The 14,254-nt window shown below is 31.6% G+C and overlaps 2 protein-coding genes across 2 annotated transcripts; both read left to right on the top strand.

The window, feature by feature from the left end:
• The first annotated feature begins 141 nt into the window (after positions 1–141).
• On the top strand, positions 142–5,550 carry LOC124543415 (acylphosphatase-2-like). Its single transcript, XM_047121635.1, has 3 exons — positions 142–369; positions 545–654; positions 5,297–5,550. The coding sequence occupies exons 1-3, from the start codon at positions 235–237 to the stop codon at positions 5,415–5,417; spliced, it is 366 nt and encodes a 121-aa protein (XP_046977591.1). The 5' UTR covers positions 142–234; the 3' UTR covers positions 5,418–5,550.
• A 1,532-nt stretch (positions 5,551–7,082) lies between these two features.
• On the top strand, positions 7,083–9,828 carry LOC124543955 (BTB/POZ domain-containing protein KCTD16). Its single transcript, XM_047122295.1, has one exon. It carries the CDS (start codon positions 7,175–7,177, stop codon positions 7,961–7,963), a length of 789 nt encoding a protein of 262 aa, XP_046978251.1. The 5' UTR covers positions 7,083–7,174; the 3' UTR covers positions 7,964–9,828.
• The last annotated feature ends 4,426 nt before the right edge of the window (positions 9,829–14,254 follow it).

Raw genomic sequence — 14,254 nt, 5'->3', positions numbered from 1 at the left:
GTATACATTATAAATGCTAATCTTGTTAGATAATTTATTTTAGATATTTGCGTCGATGTTTGAAAATTTCATGTTATGAAAAATGATTTCTAAAAATTAAATGAGTAGGAAATAGCAATTTAACTATCTTCATCTTGACCATTTGTCATTTCATTTGTGACAATTGGCAAAGGATAATCTCATAACACATATTTGGATTTTCGTTTGTTTAATATTTAAACAATTTATTATTAAATGTTACGTTTGTTACTAGTAACCACAATAATTGGCTCTTTTAAAGCTCATTGTAGTACGGCCACAGCCACTATGGCACTCAGAAATATAGATTTTGAAGTTTTTGGACGAGTTCAAGGAGTATTTTTCCGAAAGGTAATCTTTGTATTAAAGTTATTATTTATTAATTAGGGCCGAGAAATAAAAATGTGTTAGATTAATTTGCAATACAAAAATCTAAAGAAATATACTGTATTCATAATATTTATTGAGATATTCTTTTAATATATTTATAATTTATTCATTGATAATATATTTATTTACCTCTCAGTACACAAAACAGCAAGCTGATAAGCTACAACTTAAGGGTTGGTGCAGGAATACCTCTCGTGGAACGGTAGAGGGTCAAATGCAAGGACCCTCTGATAAGCTGGAAGAAATGTAAGTTTCTTTTAAATTACTTTCCAATTTATATCTTTAATTTATACCTTTTTAATCAATCATCATTTTTATAAATCACTGAACCAACATGTCTTAATTTTCATTATTCATATGCTTTTCCATAACAGAAAAATTCTGCTTTTTATTACCTCGTTATATTACTACATAAACTACTACTAGGTACTTATTGTATAATGAATTTTCAGTTTTTGACTCCCTTTTTTTTTATTTTACCCATGTGTTTTAAACAACTAATTCTGACAGTTTGTAATTTTATAGGATTTATAATATTTATATCCTATGAAATTACAAAAATAATATTTATATTAATGTTTTAAACCAAATATAAGTTATGCAAGTGTAAAAAATAGAGGCAGTTTTTATTAATGATTAAAATTATGTGGTTGAATAAAAAAAAGAAAGGAAATCAGCTAAAAATAATCTCATTGAAATAATATGTATATGTCGGAGACGGTCATCGCTGTCAATCGGACATATTTTTATGAAACAAGTTATCGCTTTTTATGATTGAACCACTTACTATATACCTTCTTCGCAAGAGGTAAAACAATTTTGTCTGTGATTTAAGGGAAGAGATAAAGGGTGGAATTATGAATTAAGAAAAAATTTAAAGAATCTGTGACAATTGCTTGATATGTAAATATATTTATATATATTCATAGAATGGTCCTAGCTCTCATTGATGTATATTAAAGAATAAGAATAATTCTCAATACTATAATTAGTGTTGTGATAAAGACAAACCTTTTAACCTTTCATGGAGTCATCATGCCGTTGCTAGGCTCATGTGGTAGAGAGCATTAATACTCACTTTCCCTGCTTTTGTTGTTGCTGTCTATTCAAATTTGGTAGGACCCTGTTAGCACAGCTTTGGATATTGTAACATAGAACTTACTGCAGATTTCTTCCTAGATTTTCTCCCCCATTAAACATAACTACTAAACCACATATAAATTAACTCACTCAATATTCATATCTCGTTTGTTGTTTCTCAGCAAGCTCTATAAGTATTACAATTTTCCTTTGTGTAGAGAAAAGTTAAATTGGTACTTAAAATACTGAACAAATAGGGTGACACTAATCAATTAATATTGATTTAATAATTTATGAACTATTAGAAACTGATATATGAAAATGAAGTATATGAGTCATGGAAAATTAATATATTAGTACTTTGATATTTTCACTATTCATTAAGTTAAAAAAAACTAAATAAAAGGTGAACCTTTTAAAAAATAACAACAAAAAGAATGACACTCTGATAAAAATTCAGCACAGCGCAGAAGGTATTTTTTTTTTAAATCTCCTACAAACAGGCTTAGTGTGAACTTAAGATTTATATTCTTACAGAGATCAAAGGGTCTGAGATCACTTGACCTTAAAATACAACGTCGCCAATTTTATGTAAACAAACTAGAGTGGTGTGTGTGTGTTCACATTTAGATGTTATTGTGATAGTTAGGGATGTAATAAAATCTCCATATTTTGGATTCCCGAGAATTTGATGTTCCGTTTATTAAAAGTATTTATCAGGAAGAAATTTTGTACTGAGCGAAATTTAATCCGACGCTATTAGATAAAACAAAAAAAATTGTTCCCAATTTTGTTGAAAACAATACTTGCATCATTAGCAGTTTAAAAAAACTATAATCATAGCCAGGAATCGATACCGTTTATTTTCATACAGGGAAGCGATGACATGACAAACCTACGAAAAAATTTGAATTTTAATGTAATGTGTCTTTTATTTAAACTTTACCCTAACACCTAGTTTAAAATCGCTTTCCATTTGATTTGATTTCAAGAAATGCCCGAACGTGCCTGTCAGTCACCTTTCCGTTTAGTGTTCGTCACAAACAATGATGTTCTAGTAAACAGATATGTTATTAACGCGCAAAAAGTGAAGACTAGAAAACGTCCTAATAGGGTCGTTTGCCTTTAGTCGTTTTACGTAGTAATACGTTATAATACATCATAATTACGTAGTAATACGTTTTGCGTAATTAAAACATCTAGTTATCCCTTTTACTTATTGTTTTTATCAAGCTATCCTTTTTAACCGACTTCAAAAAAAAGAGGAGGTTCTCAATTCGTCGGGGCCTTTTTTTTTTTTATTTTTTTATTTTTTATGTATGTTACCGAATTACTCGAAGATGGCTGGGCCGATTTTGACAATTCTTTTTTTGTTTGAAAGGGCATGTTTTACAGGTGGTCCCATTGTCAGGAGATCAGGATCTGATGATAGGATCCTGGAGAAATCGAGGGAACTCCTCAAATTTTATAGGCACACCTATAGTGATTTCGGTTTTATTCAAAGTGCTTTGGTCATATGCTCACGAAAAGTGACATTTGATGAAGTGGAATTGATGATGAAGGCGACAACTGGTAATCAGAACCTATTAGTAAGTAACTATTTTACGGGTTTAGTTCTATTTCTTTAAGATAGTCGTCAAGCAATTGATGTTAGTAAACATGCCTATGAAGAAGTCTAGCTGATGGTGGACTACCAGGAGAACTCCTCAATGATTAACGGCATTAAAGTGAATGACAAACACTACCAATTGTAATTATAAATAACAAAATAACACTGAAAAGCAGTAAATACATTTTTATAAATAAAAAAAAAACCGCCTTCAAAAATGGACTAAAAAGAAAAAAATAATCAGTTACATCCATATCCAATTTACGATTTTTAATCACCTTTTGAAGTCGGTGCCAACAAAGAAAATAAATTCCTATATTGAAATCATTTAATTTGTATCGATAGTAAGGTTTGTCTAATGGTGTCATCTATACAATAAATAGATTTAGTTTTTGTATGTATGTATTATGTACCTATATTAGCAAAGTTGGCACCGACTTTGAGAGGTGATTAAAAATCGTAAATTGGATATGGATGTAACTGATTATTTTTTCTTTTTAGTTCATTTTTGAAGGCGGTTTTTTTTTATTTATAAAAATTTATTTTTTTCTTCCTCCTGTAACCTCACAATGTGTGAATGGTCATCCAATTTGTCAGATGAGCTCAGTCGTAATTGACAGCTTTCTTAACCAGCCAACCACGATGCAACAGTGTTACCATCTCTAACTCAAAATAACATAAATAAAAATCATCACAAAAGTATAATTTGCGTTTTTATTCGTTAGGACAATTTGTAATTTTTATCGCTTTTATTTATATAATAAAAACACAAAGAGTAAATAGTTTGTGAACTTTAATGAAAACGTAAATAGACACAGATAATAATAATACAACTGTTGATGGAAACGACTCGCGTCGTTTATCCGGCTTAACGGCGCTGAATGGAAATAAAACATTCAGATTTTTTTTATATATTGCAACAACACAGAATGCATCCGGCACAAATAAAAGTTTTTCGTTGAAATAGAAACGTAGCGTATTTCATTGTCCTTTCATTTTGAGTATTTTTCTATTGTGATATATAGGAACGCTTCCAGAGATTTGAATGCGTTTATTATTACTTGTAACGAAATGTAAAATAAACAGTCCCAGGCGCGGCACACTTTTTTCTGTTGTTTAGTATGGGTATAACATATCTGTTTATTAGAATATCATTGGTCACAAAATTATTATTATATTATCTATTTTTTTGTAATATCTCTGTGATGTACATTTACATATGAACACGAAACCTATATAAAGTTTGAGTTTGATGTTTTTTCCTAAATTAGGAATTAACAATTAAAAAAAAAACTTTAAAATAATACTTTACTGGGAAATTCACAGTAGCTATTTTTTTCTTTTGTATCTTGTTTTGGAAAGTAGATACAACCGAGAAGAACTTTTTGTCATTATATCTTCGTTAAATGCTGGCACCATTCCACGAGTAACGTATTGATATTAGGTATATAATAGTACAAAGATTCAGGCGAGATTTGATTCCTATTTTAATTTTGGCAATATAGTATTTGGTAATGCAACAATAATTGTATTTTATACCATTTGTATGGGTAATTTTACTTCTTTTTTAATTGTAATTGTTATTATTATAACTTTCGCTAGGCCTTCTTTTTGTTCGATTGATGGAACTGATACCTTCAATAATATACCTACTGATATAACTTTTTTTTATTGAACCAGTGCAGGTAATATTATCATTAGGAAATACGTTTAAATTTACAAAATAAATAAACAATTCCAATATATGCTAATTTAAAAATTAACCTCTAACTTTTAATGTACTATATGACATTATATTAAGTAAAAATAAAATAATAAATCTGCAGTAAATATCTCGCATATAAATTATATAGAAAATAATTTTTATTCGGCACCCTCGTCTTCTTTCATTATGAAAACGCCCTAAAAGCCGACATTAAGCTTTAACTCTCAAGGCTGACTAAAAAAAGCTTTACAGAAATATTCGCCTTTTTTGGAGTACAAGTAGGTTGATGGTAGGTTTTTGAATGCTCTTTAATTTGCAATTTGTTTTACCAACCCATCATTGAGTGTCTAATTACCTACGTAATGTTCCAAAAATTAAAATCTTGTGAATAGTATTTCAATTTTCTATGTTATCATTTTCCTTGCATACAGAGTTAACTTAAGATAGTAGAAAATAGTTCAATTAACGACGCTTAAATGTTTTTTTTTTTTCAGGAGAAACTGGCTTAAAAATACTGGCAGCCCAAGTAGTCAGATCGACAAGGCCGAATTTAAAAACGACAAAGACATTACTGAATATACTTTCAGCAATTTCGATATACGACGTGATGATTAGATCTTGATCTTTTTTATTTAGTTTTTAGCAAGTTTGTTACGGCTTTAAAAGTCCCCATGTGATATTAATTTTACCTTTTTTCCGTGCTTGTCCAGCAGTATTCCTCTATGAATATAAAAATTTAAAATAAAAATTGTTTTATTTCTACATTTGCATGAAAAACGAAAGGTTTTTATGTCATCCACTCTCTATCCTACAGAGATAAATTTGAAACGCAACTTTATTTCCCAAGGCCGTAATAAAAGGCTCGCGTTCGTAGGTAATGAACATGTAAAAATTCTGACGCACTGATGTCCATTACAGAGTTCTAGCGAAATATTACGATTCCATAAATCCGTGAAAATAGCAGCAAAATTTACCTTTTTCTGAGTTATACCAATTAATTATACAGAGTTATAGCAAATGTATAGCGCAACATCTATACATATAATAAAAGTGGAGAGACTAGGTACCACACACTTATCAGATATCCTATCACCAAATAGCAATAAATAGTATTTTTGCTACCCGGTTTAATATGCACGTGAACAGATTTAACTGCAGGCACAAGGGACATCTTAATTCCCAAGAATAGTGACGCTAATGGCATAATGTCAATTTGTTTATATTTCTTTTGGCGACAATGTATATAGGCATTGCTGACCACCCAAAACTAAATTTAAAAGCACTTCCACAACCGATTGAACCGAAACGGAGCGAACACTTTATAATGGATTTAAATATTCAATATACTTTTTAGTTCAACCTAAAAGTTAATTTGGATTTTAAATATTAAATGACCACAGGGGTGTTTACAATGTATGCAGACCTTTGTTTAGCAATGGATATTTAAAAAAAAATAAACAACGCTACTAGTAGTACCTACCTAGACTTGTTAAATAATTCCCTACTACTACTATCATTTGCACACAAAATCAATTATTTACATAGTCTCGAATTCATACAGTATCATACTAACAAATAGTAGGTATCATAATACAAATCTATTCAAACATAAAAAATTAAGGTTTCACAATACCTACTTTCGTAGCTTGATTAGAATATGATTGTCATGATTTTAAAACCAATTTAATATTTGTAAACAATTCAGCAATTTAATTTGTCTCTACTTTCTAAAACAACCCTTTGTGATAACTTTGTAATTTTCGTACTTGAAAAATTGTTTAAGTGGAATGAAACGAGTGTCTCGTAAAATATAAATGTAGATCTTTTATTCTATAGTTCCAACAACTTACATTATCACTCACAAACAATCCAGACGCTAAACTACTAAGTGCAATTTCGGAGAGGAAACTTTTAAACTTTGATAAAGTCGTTGAATTTCGATTTAGTTAATGATAATAGATTCAGAGAACTTATTTCAAAACACACATACCGGAAAAATCTGTTTTAACTCGCCACTGACGTTTAAATCTCTACACGTTTACGATTAATTACAAATGTAAATTTTTTATTATAAACAAAAGTTAGGTGAGATTGCTTGCTACTCAACAGTTCCTACTGAAGTTATATAAAATAATTCAACATGTTATTGTTGTAGTAATATAATGAATGTAACTTTTATACAAAAAAAAATAGGTACTTCTTAAAATTGCTAAATCTTCACGTCGCGGACGCTTCCAAATGTACCTACTTGCTTTCTATTTAGATATTTCTTTGACAATGGCCTAAGACCTTGGATGCTTTTCAGAAGAGTCCCAACTTGAAGGGGTAGGAAATAATTACGTCCAAGTCAGTAACCCGGGCGTGTGTTATTGATGGGAGAGGGCGCGGGCGGAGGACGCACGGAAAGTGGGTCAGGAGGGGCGCGCAGTCGCGCGGCACTGCGCCCTCAGCCTCCAGCCATGGCGGACGCGCCGCCAGAAGTACTCGAGCTGAACGTAGGCGGCGTGCACTATGCCACTACACGCGACACGCTGTTGCGCGAGCCGGACTCGCTACCGGCTGCCGCGCTACGCGATCCGGATCATCCCCGCGACGCGCGCGGTCGCATTTTCTTTGATCGCGACGGCGTCCTCTTCCGCTACGTACTTGACTACCTTCGAGATGGTGGCCTCGTCTTGCCGGAATGCTTTCGCGAGCATAAACGCCTGGCGCGCGAAGCCAAGCACTATAGGTTAGTGGGTCTGGAACATGCAGTACGGGAGGCAGATCCGCGACCGCCAAACCGGGAACGTGGCTGTATAACCGTTGGCTATCGCGGTAGCTTTGCCTTCGGCCGTGATGGCCTCGCCGATGTCAAATTCCGCAAGCTGTCGCGTATTTTGGTATGTGGAAAAGTAACACTATGTCGGGATGTATTCGGTGAGACACTGAACGAATCCCGTGATCCAGACCATGGGCTTGCGGATAGATACACATCGCGATTCTTCCTTAAACATTCTTTCATCGAGCAAGCTTTCGACATGTTGCAAGAGCAAGGATTTAAACTAACGGCCAGCTGTGGAAGTGGAACGGCTGGCGGGGCTGCAGAACTGAAACCTGGTGTTGATTCCGAGGAGAACCGCTGGAACCACTACAATGAATTTGTGTTCGTACGCGAGTAATATCTCTATCTATTGTGATACTGGATCCCCTAAATATTTGGGGCACAATGCTTCTGTGGATCAGCCACAAAGATTTTATGAAACGTTTAAAAGTATCCACAGGTAACCAGACTATATATATATATATAAACCGTTATTACTTTCACTTAAAGTAATGTAATGTAATGTCATCTTTGCATTTATACAATAAAACTTCTTAAATTAATTTTGTACTGTTAACTATAAAATATTCTCAACTGTTCCACAATAAATTGGTCTTTCAATAAAATACAGACAATTACTATATTTAAGTATATCGTTCTAGAAATATAACTAATTGAAAAAAATTAAAGACATGTTTACATAGGTAATAGATATGTAGATAAAGCGAACTTAAATGTATTCATGTACCGAATAAGTAGCTAAATGTAATAGAGTAAATGTATAAACAATAAATGTAGAAATTATCTAACTTTTAGAGCTAATCTTGTGTACTGTAATAGACCTATTTCTGATGTATCCACTATATTTTTTAAATAATTTTATCTTACAATGTATATTGAAATTGCGTGATGTTTTCGAATAAAATTTCAAGTTTCTATGAAACATCAAAAACGCATAGATCTTTGAAGTAATTTTCTCTATTTTCCTTAATTTTATAAAACGATGTTTACAAAATTTCATTGGATTCTATATCTTATAAACAAACCCTTTACACCTACCTAAGTACTGACCGATGCGTTGTGATCAATCCATTTTCTACACTGTAGTCGTTTATAAATCTTTATAGTTATAAGGAAGTTTTGTTTCATTACAATTTTGATTTGAAACGATTATAAAATGCGCGAAAAAGAGTACCTAACTTATAATAGTAAACAAATGCGGTAAATACTGCCCCGTAGCACATAATATTAAACTTTTGTATCAGATAAGAACTTTGTTAAGACTTGAAAAGGCTAAAAAGTTTTAAAAATATCGCTATTACTTACAAAACTTTCATATATAGATCAAAATTCGAATAACAGCGCGCCGTAGCATTTAAATATCCACCTTTATACGTTATTTGCATAGGCGCGAAGCCAACATCGAATTTACGATCGTAGCCATATCATTAGAATACAAAATAGTCTTAAGCTTACATTTTGGAATTCACCTGCTTTTAAACCACGAATAATATTTCGTCATTGTTTTAGACGCAGGAAATATACATGTAAGAATTGTGTCAAAATTAAAGTAGAATATGATATTGGCCAAAAATATCGATGATGATAAATGTCTTGTAACACAAGTAAAAATCATTCACACAGTTTGTTATTTTAATTAAAAATATTAGCTTGTTAGTGTTGTTACACTGATAGATAGTAAAATAAAGAAATTCGATGTTTTGGTGAAAGCGGTAGTCATATACTAACTTCATTTTAAAACGACGCGTTATTTAAAAGTCAAAACACTATACAAATAATATTAATAATAAAAAACTAAATAAAACTTTATACATAGATATCGTCGATAAATAAATAAAGATATATACTTAGTAATGTTATAAACTCTTCTATAAATAAAGTGTGTACTCAATTACCCAAATTCAATATCAAATAAATATCGGAGTAAATATTTTCATACTCCTGTTCACACTTTTAGGTAACATGCCTTTGTCTTTATGTATAACAAATTCCTTTGTTAAAATTTAGAGCCTACCTTCCATTATTATTAGATCGTCCTAGTACAATAATTAAGAAATTAAAACAAAAATTTAATTACATTAATATACATTCGGCATAAAATTGCGATATAAAATCTTCATTTTAAATCAGGAATAAGTGCAGTATTGAATTTGAATTAATGTTCCATTCTTTTATTAAAGAAGTTTTCTATGTATACATATATTTGATATTTATAAATACTGTTATATTTCTTGTCGCGTTTACATTTTAATTAATACATAACCACAAATATAAATATATATATATATATATATATATATATATATATATATATATATATATATATATATATATACCATCGAACGTAATGTATTTTGCAATATAACGCTTACAACATGTTGTCTTGTTGTCTCTTATGTTATAAGTTTCACTTGTAATTGCTATCAAATTAATCTTCATAAAATATAAATAATAGCTTAAATAAGAAATTATTCTCTTTTTTTATAAGTAAAATTTTATTTTAAAATAAATAAATATATGGTATTTATCTGAAATAAATATATTAGTTGTTTCAAGTAGGTTAGGTTAGTTTGTTATTACTTTCGGCGAGAGATATATATTTTTCCTTTTTATAAATATCAAAAATTATATAGTTAGTAGGATACTCAAAAATATCTTGAAAATGTTATAATATATATATTTATATATTTAAAGAAGATTTCAACTGCTAAGTGTGTTCTTTCATGTTTGAAGATATATTATGATAATTAAGCATTAATGTAATTTAGAAAAAAAAACTAATACTTTATTTGCTTATTGTAAAGTTATGCTGTTTATTCTAAGGTTATGTGAAAATGATTTGAAATCAGACATTTCCTGTTATCGTTAACAAATAGATGAATTATATATTTCATATATTGTTTATTATAAATATTTAAATTTTATTTAATAGAATTTGAGCGGCGGTAAACCTTAAAATATAAGTAATACTCATTTTTATTTAAAAAAAATCTTATCCTAATTATGTTATAAATGTATTATAATTAGAAACAAAAAAAATATAGTGTTAAAGCTGGTCTTGACAACTATCGTAGGATTTTTAAATGATTGTTTCATGAATAAAATTAGTTAAAAAATTGTTTTATTTCCCTCATTTATTTTATAAGTTTAATATCGAGGTTTATTATTTTACAGATTTACTGATAACAATCCAGAATCTGATGAAAGTGTTCCAAGTTAAATCGAATATATCTACTACTCTATTATGCATACGGATACGCAGTTCATCAATGCCCAGAAACTGTTCCGATACACGAAAGCTCAATCTTCGCTAAGTTTCCAAGTTACAGCCGAACAAGAGATTCATTACAAATTTTGATTCAGATTTGAATTCAAAGTGCACTTAATTGGCTAGTTTTCTTTTGTATCATCGACATGAGATTCCAATTACTCAGTTAAGCTCGTTCGTATCAAATCAACTGGAGGTATTCATATTGGATTATTGAAGATTTTTAGGCATACTAGTATATAGTTATTGTAGAATAATTTGCAAACCTCGTTTGTTTAGGTATTCTTCCGTGTAGCGATCCTACACAGTTTTTTCAGATACAACAACAGTAGGTATGTTTTTATTGTAAACTAGCGGTCGCCCGCGGCTTCGCCCGCGTAGATAACGGTTCATAATCAGTCTTCTAATATCCCTACTGCTGAGGCACGGTCACATTTGAAGAACTACTGCAACCGGCGCTTGGATCTATTGTGATAAACCTCAATTTCGTGATCACAACACCTCAGCCAGACCAACATCAGCCACGAATCTGATGAGGTTCTTAGGGTCGGAGGCCATTATGCCCTCTAAGGACCGGAGTTAGAACATTTTGTAGTTCTATCTTTTATAGTTTAGGCATCATACGCAAAAAATAAACTTTTTTGGTAGATTTTTTTCCTTTTTTGTCTGAAAAACCCAAAATATCTTACGGAACCCTATTTTTTTTCAAAATAAAATTTAGCCTATGTTATGCGGGATTAATTTAGCTTTCGAATGGTGAAAGAATTTTTAAAATCGGTCCAGTAGTTTTTGAGCCTATTCATTACAACCAAACAAACAAAGTTTTCCTCTTTATAATATTAGTGTAGATAAGTATGATCTGTTTATGGAACCAAGATTGGGTACGAAGAAATCATCATCAACGGTCAACAGCATTGATGCAAGTATATACACATAACATTTTTTTAAAATGTAAGTGGACTGACAAATGCGCAACTGATGTTAAGTGGTCACCACCGCCCATAGACATGGGCACTGTTAGAAATATTAATACAAACCTTACTTCGCCAATGCGCCACCAATCTTGGGAAATAAAACGGTGTGTCCCTTTTGCCTGTAGTCTCTTACCGGAACATAACAGTACCAAGTATTGCCCCTGTGCGGCAGGGGTTATAGATAGTAGTCACCTAGATGGGCTTGCACAAAGCCTTACCACCATGTAAAAATGAGGCTGTATAAAGTTTTTTGGTATTATTTTTTTTTTTTAAATAAGATTTCCATATGATGTCTGCTATAACTGTGATATGCAGGTTTGTTTTGATGCAAAAATGTATATTCGATACGATAACTTCTTATATCCTTATCGTAACAATATCATTTCATCTAGCCACCAGCATACTTTCTGGTCATTTTATTTCGGTTGCTTTAAAATAAGTTCTTAGTTGTTATACTTTTTGGGGAGCTAACAAAACGGTTATATTTTTAAAATAATTTACAAGACAAGTTATGTAATAATGATTTTTATTTTGTTTTTAAGGCTTTTTGTGAAAAAATATATCAAAAGAATATGATTTTTCGTCTCGCATTTTTGAACTTAGACTCATAATTATTGTTTAATAGTGACGAATATCCAGTGTCTAATCGTTTTTATAAATCAGAAATTGGCTTTTTTACTTATTTTGAAAAAAAACGTGATAACACAAAAATGGTTCTCTTTTATGCATATGAGGATTAAAACTATTGCAAACAGTCACCCCTATCACCTCCTAACGAGAATACGTCGAATTAACAAAAACTCTGCATATCGTACAGAAAAATGTACCAACTTTATACTACACACCAAACATATATGTGTTTTCAGATGTTAATATGTAAAATGATTAACATGTACATGTGTTCTTACTATGCGCTATAAATAATTCAACCTCAACACGATTATAAAAACTCAGAAACTTATTACAAGTGAAGAAACTTCCTTACCGCACTGTCTGTAACAGACTGACGTTGTAATTGCTTTTCCTGACTATACATAGATAGATTACCTTTATTGTTCTTTGAATAGCAAACTGACCTCAACTTAGTGGCGGTATAGAAAGTTACAAACAATAATGTATATTGAAAACGTATAGTGTTTTTATGTCGTAAAGACATAAGTTTATCTAATCAAAGACAATGAGATTTATTAATTTGATATACTAGCGACAATAACATACAAAATATTGACTACAGATTCTGTTTATTTACAACATCACATTAGATATTTATAAAATATCAGCGTTTCTTTACTATATTGTTCATGAATTATATACAAATACTCGAAACACTCTATCTATTTAAAAAAAACATCAAAATTCGTTGTATACTTTTAAAGATCTTAGCATACATAAGAACAGACCGCAGTGAGCGACTTTGTTTTAGACTATGAAATGAAATAATTATGATTTCTAAGTAGTGTGACACAATTGTATTGATGTGTGTGTGTGTGTGTGTGCAGGGCCGTAGCCAGGATTACATTTCGGGGGGGGGGGGGGGTCTTCGTGCTCCAGGAAAAAAAAGCAACAGGTTTTTTTTAAAAATAAGCATAAGTAGGTATATTAAAATTAGTCATAATTTATACACATTTATTTAAAAGACAACCGAAGGCTAATTTTATGTTATAGGGGGCAAACTAGCATGAGGCTCACCTGATGGAAAGCGATTACCATCGCCCATGGACATCTGTGGGGCTTGCAGGTGCGTTGCCGGCCTTTAAGGAAGGAGTACGCTCTTTTTTTTAAGGTTCGGAAAAAGTGATGCTGGTGCAACAGAGTGGTTGTGCAACGTAGAAAATGTCTTAAAAATCGTGCTGTTGTGGTTTTTTGAACATTAAGGTGGTGCGAAACTTTGAATTTTGACGAGTTGTCCGAAGGTGAAATTCCGTAGCCGGGATTAATCCAAACAATACGTCCGAACATTTTCCGTGAAATATTCGAAAGTAGAAGATGCAGAGTGATCTAACATCTCTACGCAAAGCTAAAAAATAAAGCAAGTCGAAAAGGGCTTGATTCGAGACGCTCTGCGTTGGATACGGACAAATGGAAGAAGCTGGTATTGGGGAGCACCCGCCCAGAGTTGTGAGTAATATTCCATGTGGGGTTCCATTTGCGCCTTGTATAGTTTTAGGCGATGGGCCCGCGTGAAATACTGTAATGGCTTGCTGAGCACACCGAGCTTTTTTGATGCCAATTTGGCTTTGCGTTCCAATTGACCACGGAACTGAATGAGGCTCGAAATATCCACGTCAAGTATTCCAATACTAGCTGTGGCGGCTATTGGAATCTTCTGAAATCGTGGAGATACGAGAAATGATAATTTTTTTAGCAGCTAACGCAAAAACTTGCC

Source organism: Vanessa cardui, chromosome 3 (genome assembly GCF_905220365.1).
Source record: "Vanessa cardui chromosome 3, ilVanCard2.1, whole genome shotgun sequence".
NCBI classification, from domain to species: Eukaryota; Metazoa; Arthropoda; class Insecta; order Lepidoptera; family Nymphalidae; genus Vanessa; species Vanessa cardui.
The sequence above is the reverse complement of the archived record's forward strand: the minus strand, read 5'-3'. Positions and strand labels throughout refer to the sequence as shown.